This window comes from Rutidosis leptorrhynchoides, chromosome 5 (assembly GCF_046630445.1).
Source record: "Rutidosis leptorrhynchoides isolate AG116_Rl617_1_P2 chromosome 5, CSIRO_AGI_Rlap_v1, whole genome shotgun sequence".
Lineage (NCBI taxonomy): Eukaryota > Viridiplantae > Streptophyta > Magnoliopsida > Asterales > Asteraceae > Rutidosis > Rutidosis leptorrhynchoides.
The window spans coordinates 108,710,878-108,717,017 of NC_092337.1; the positions used below are offsets into that span (position 1 = coordinate 108,710,878).

The window sequence follows — 6,140 nt, forward strand, 5'->3', positions numbered from 1 at the left end:
ATCACGAATCTATTTTCATTGCCAGTAACCACATTTGTCATGCTTCCTGGGTTGTGAAGCTTAATATTATGAAGGTAAATGGGAAGCATTCGGAACGAGTCATCCATAATGCCACAAAGCATCTCTAATGCATGACACTTGGCTCTCCATGCTTGATTGTAAGAAATGCTCATCTGAAAACAGTTGCCAACATCATCACGTATATCTTTAGATTTATAGTCTCGATTTGCAGCTTTGAACGATTCCATAAAAATACTTCCTAACACCCTTTTAGTTGCATGTTTATTAGTATATCTTAATATTCGTGTATATATACTTTATAAACAATTCAAACATAACGTAAGTTCTTTGGCTCAAAGCTTACTAGCATTATATACCGGATACCGCATACACTGTACGGACGTTTGAATAAAAATACTCATTTGTGTGGATAAACGAGAGAGGAAAAACATCACCTATTTATTTTTTAAAATTATGCCAAGAAATTTATATGATTGAATACATATGTGATATGGTTATTGCTTCTATTGTCCAGCCCTAGATATCAACTTTTTCTTATATTCACTAATATTTTTTTACAGTATATTTCTTTGAATAATAAATAACATTACGCACTACTAAAAAATGAGGTTTATCGTCGGCAAAATCCATCGCAAATCTATCCCAAAATGTGTTTTTTGACGGAATACCGGCGAATTCGAGTGAACCTTAAAGGCCATCAGTAATATTTACCGACATATTTTGGGACGACTCCAAGTTTTAACGAAAGATTTACGACGGCAATTTTGTGTCAATTTAATAATTTGTATGTTCGTTGGAAAGTTGTCGAAAAACTGTCGATATATTGAGACGGAAATATTTGTCGTCGAAAATTCGTAGCTAATTCCAGATTTTCTAGTAGTGACTTATATATATATCGATCAAATATGCATATTTTTGTTGTTCTAAATAAGTTGCAACTGCATATATAGTACTATATATCTTACCATTATTATAAAGTAGTGACATTACTATTCAAGTAACCGAAATTCAACAGATCGATTAAAGAGAGGGTGGCACAAGGGAGTTTGTTCGAGTTAGTATGTTTCTTACCCTTTTTAAAAAAAAATATATTCATATATACACATTTATGAACCATGAATAGTTGCAAATTTATATATATATATATATATATATATATATATATATATATATATATATATATATATATATATATATATATAGTGGTAGGATCAAGAGGGAAGTAACCATTCGGGGGAAGCAAAAACTTTTTTTTTTTTCGTTTTTGAAAAAACTTTGTTCACGAACATTATAGATGAGATGAAAATATGAACATTTAGTAGAGACACTTTGTGATAAATGTTTTTATATTGGCGGGAAAACGCTCGAAGAAGTAATATATAACAATTATCGTGTTTTTCGAGCGTATTTTGAGGTTTTAGCTATTGGGGTTTAGATATTAGGGTTTAGATATTAGGGTTTATAGGGTTTAGATATTAGGGTTTAGAAATTTAGGGTTTAGGGTTTAGATTTAGGATTTAGATTGAGTTTTTAACACGAACGGTTTAGAGTTTAGGGTTTAGGGTTTAGGGTTTAGGGTTTGGTGTTTTGGGTTTATGGAATAAACCCAAAACACCAAACCCTAAACCCTAAACTCTAAATCGGGCTAAATTTTGCTTCACAAAACATGAAAAAAAAAACGTTCATATTCTTCACGAACAATATTATCTTGAATGTTATTTTTGTCGATCGTTTTCCCGCATAAATAATAACATTTATCACGAAGTGTCTCTTCTAAATGTTCATATTTTCGTGCGATCTTGATGCCGGGAAAAAAAAAACAAAAAAAAAAACGAGAAAAAAAAAAATTTTGCTTCCCCCCGCTCCCTCCCGATTGGTTACTTCCCCATTGATCCTGCCCATATATATATATATATATATATATATATATATATATATATATATATATATATATATATATATATATATATATATATATATATATATATATATATATACACACACACACTATACATTAAAAGAAAACACTTATTGAGATATATTAAACTATCAACTTCTAATCTAGACCATTAGATCTAAAAAAAAGACAACCATTACCCTTACCTCATCACCATTAGATCTAATTATAAGCTTATAACTATTTTCAATACCCTATTTTCTCTAAATGCCCTTAAGTAAACAAACGCGGGCAACAATTCTGAATTGCAACAGCCTTTCATTCAGACAGACCAAAGTTTCAAATTAGGGCAAAACACTCTCTTCCTAATCAAATTGTCGCCTGAACAATGAATCGCTATTGGAAATATCAACTAAAAGGATTCGCTATTGTTACTACGGGTTCAATCACTAAAACCATCGCGAATCCATTTCCGAATCCATTCTTCAATCTAAGTCTTCTGGTTGTATACTGCGGGTTGAACACTAATGCACAAGGTAATCTTAAATCATCAATTAATAACTTATTATCGTAATCTGAGTAATCTGAGTTTTTAATCTGCTATTTTCAACCTGCTATCGTAATCTGAGTAATCTGAGTTTTTTTGCTTTGCTATTTTTGGCTATTCAATTGAGAGTTTTTGATCTGCTAATTTAGCCTATTCAATTGAACCTCAATTTATGTGTGAATATAATGAATTTTTACATATAATTTAACCCGTATGTGTATTTACAAGTATACTGAATTGAGTAAAATGATTATGGAACCCAATTCAGTAGTTTTTATGTAAAATGATCGTTGAACCTAACACTTAGTTTAGCAATTCAGTAGTTTTTATGTAATTGGGTAGGAACACTTGGTGATAACATTTGACCCAGATTCCATTTTGTAGTTACATAAATCAATTGACTCAAATCATCATATATGTAACTTAGTCTAATTTAAAACGTATATAGATCAATTGCAGCTACTTAAGGACCCATATCATATCATATCAATATCAATATCAATCAATAAAATTGGAGAAACAATAAGTAAATATAACCCATTTGAATCACAACAATATATTTTTTTTTTTTTTTAAAAACCGAGATTCACAACTATTAAGGGCTGTATATAAGTTACTCAGAAAAAATCGCCAATTTTTATAAACAGATTCCAAAAAATTAATGCGATAGATATTTACCATAAAAATATGCATAAAATTGTGCAGTTAGTTTACCATTAAACTTTATTTTAGGAATAAAAAAAAAGTCAAATGATTATGACGCGTAAAGAATTCAATCAATTGAATTCTTACCAATTTAATTTGATCCTATCTTTTGCTAATTTACCGCCACTAACATCAATGCATAGGGTTGGCTGTGTAGTATAAATATAACGACATTCATTCATTGAAATTCATCCTACAAACATACTAATCTCCAATCTTAAATTCACTCTACAATAAAGATAAAAAAAATGGAAGCTGTTAATGAATACACCCCTTTAAACCTCATCAGTGATGAGAAAAGTGATTGGAGTATAAGGGTTAAGGTACATATCACATGGAGAAAAACGTACTGGAAAAACCCCAATAGTGCATCATCATTCGAGATGATACTGGTCGATGAGCAGGTACTTTCTGACTTATTTGATAATTTTTTTAAGTTATGTTTTTTTTTTTTTTAAACTACTTAGCAACATATCAATATATTTTAATCATTGCTTCTACATATAGGGGTTTAAAATGAGGGCTACTCTGGACAAAAATTCAATGGCATTCTTTGGAAACACCTTTAAGGAAGGTGACTTTTTCGAGTTGAGCAATTTTCGTGTTGGCAAATACGATGATGATGTTCCTCTTATAGAACATGGTTTTAAGATCCACATACTACGTGCAACTAGAGTTCGAAAAACTGCTGCTTTTAAGATCCATAGAGATGTGTTTAATGTTGTCAGCTACGATGATGTTAATCAATCTGTGTTAAAACCAGATGATATATTTGGTAAAATCATCAACTCTTATATTTATACTATTAAATTAGGGTTGTCAGCCGTTTTCAAAATTAATTACAATACAAAGTTTTTTATATTTTTGTAGATGTGGTCGGAAAGATAGTGGAGCTGGGTGTGCTTCGTGTAACACGCAACAAGGGAATTGAAACTAAGTGTATTGAATTTCAGCTGCAAGACCTGAAGTGTGTTTATTGAATATTGTCATCCGTTCCTTTTAAATTAATGTTTCACACTTACTTTAGACTAATGTTTTCTTTACTGAATCATATAGAGGTCAGAACATTAAATGTGCACTATGGGGACATCATGCTACTCATGTTCATGAGTTTGTATCTGTGTTAGATGATGCTGCGAAGACCAAAGTTGTAGTGCTTATGCACAATTGTAGACTTAAACAGTGGGATGGTAAGTAATGAAATATACAGCTTTGAACAAATACATACATTAAATGTGAATCTTTGTTTTAGTAATTTAGTACATTTTATATGTTTTCAAAACAGGTGCACCCCAAGTTAGCAATATGTTGTGGGGATGTCGTGTTTATTTAAACGAAGCAGTTGCACCAGTTGAAGAATATCAAACTTTGTAAGTTTTAACTAGAATTCTCTAATCTATTCAAAATAACCTTTAACATACCAAAATATACATTTACTCTACTTACAAGTGTAGTATTTAATTCAATATAATTATTTCAAACATTCTAGGATGCCTGCTACTCAAGATGATGCTTCTATGGGAGATCCCACTTCAACTAATATTATTGTAGGAATGAAAGTCACTACAAATGTGGACAAGTTCAATGTTCCCGAACCATATTTAATCCAGGAAGCTCTGCTAATTTCAAAGGTTTTTTTTTTTACGCGAATTCATTAACTACCTAAAATTTTCTAACTTGTGCCTTCAATAATTTAATTTTATAATATATTTAGAAATTTGGAAACACTAACATAACAAAATAATGACAATGTTTACAGCCTACTACTTTTGTGCTACTTGGGAGAGTGTTAGAAATAGTTAAAACTGATGGATGGTTTGGCTACAAGTGCACCAAATGCAACGGTAAAGTGATCAAAAGGTTTGATGTTGATTCTGAATCCACTATGTTGGAATGCGTTAACTATCAGGTTGTTGAAGGTGTTAGCCCCAGGTATAAACTTTATATACATATTTATACATACACTATCAGATCATGTTCACATTTATATAACTTCATCTTTACATATTGGGATCATATTAAGTGCGTGTATTAACTAATATATAACTGTAACCAACACTTCATGTTGATATGGATATAGGATTCGCTTAACATTACGTCTTGGTGACAAGAGTAGTAATTGTTATTGTGTGCTATTCGATGGGCAACTTGCTACCATGTTGAATAAGAGTGTAAACTGGTTAAACAAGCGTGCGAATAGTGTAAGGAAATCAAACCTTCTTATTTTGATTATATTGTAAGTTTTTAATAAAATTTATAACAGTCACACTTTTAATTGGATATGTCATCACAGTGTGAAGATCCTTCGGATTTCCCAAATGAGATACAACAGCTACAAAATAAAAAGTTTGCTTTCATGTTTAACATGACCTCTAAGAACCTTGAATACATCAGTTCCGGTTTCACTGTCAGTGATGTCACAGACGAGGATGATGTTATGAAAGCTATAGAAGAAAAAATGAAGGTGAAGGAAAGTGAATATGAGTTGATTGATTCTACACCTTTGATCAGTACACCAGTAACTTTTAAGGTAACATTATAGGTTAAAAATTAAAAGTTTACACACATGTTTTTAACTGCTTATCAATGCCTGTTTAAGTACTCCTAATCATATAACTCATGTAATCAGGTTCCTAAGGTTGAGCCAGACTCCTCTTCGGAAGTTACTGGAAGTACGTAGACTCCTAACAGTGAAAGTAACAAGCGAAAAAGCGAATCTCCGATGGAAGAAGGTGCAAATGAAACACCTACAGCGGGAACTACAACAGCTATAGCGGCTTTGAAGATACCACGCATGGGAGATTTTTAATTTCTACATACACCCGTTTTCAACTTGGTTTTTTAAGTTCAGTTTAATGAAGGATTTTCATATTCTGTTTTTTGTTTGTTTTGTTTAACATGTGCGTTATGCCATGTGCAGAATAATAAGGTTTTTGACCTTTATTTGAGTTTTTTTTTAATAATAATATC

General features: G+C 31.2%; 2 protein-coding genes across 2 annotated transcripts; both read left to right on the plus strand.

Moving 5' to 3' along the window:
* Positions 1–3,298: 3,298 nt before the first annotated feature.
* LOC139848336 (uncharacterized) lies at positions 3,299–4,041 on the plus strand. The gene is made up of 2 exons (XM_071838065.1): positions 3,299–3,574; positions 3,678–4,041. The coding sequence occupies exons 1-2, from the start codon at positions 3,419–3,421 to the stop codon at positions 4,038–4,040; spliced, it is 519 nt and encodes a 172-aa protein (XP_071694166.1). The 5' UTR covers positions 3,299–3,418; the 3' UTR covers position 4,041.
* A 4-nt stretch (positions 4,042–4,045) lies between these two features.
* Positions 4,046–6,140, plus strand: LOC139848335 (uncharacterized). The gene is made up of 8 exons (XM_071838064.1): positions 4,046–4,137; positions 4,227–4,360; positions 4,456–4,540; positions 4,660–4,801; positions 4,930–5,102; positions 5,251–5,371; positions 5,464–5,700; positions 5,800–6,140. Exons 2-8 carry the CDS (start codon positions 4,330–4,332, stop codon positions 5,848–5,850), a joined length of 840 nt encoding a protein of 279 aa, XP_071694165.1. The 5' UTR covers positions 4,046–4,137; positions 4,227–4,329; the 3' UTR covers positions 5,851–6,140.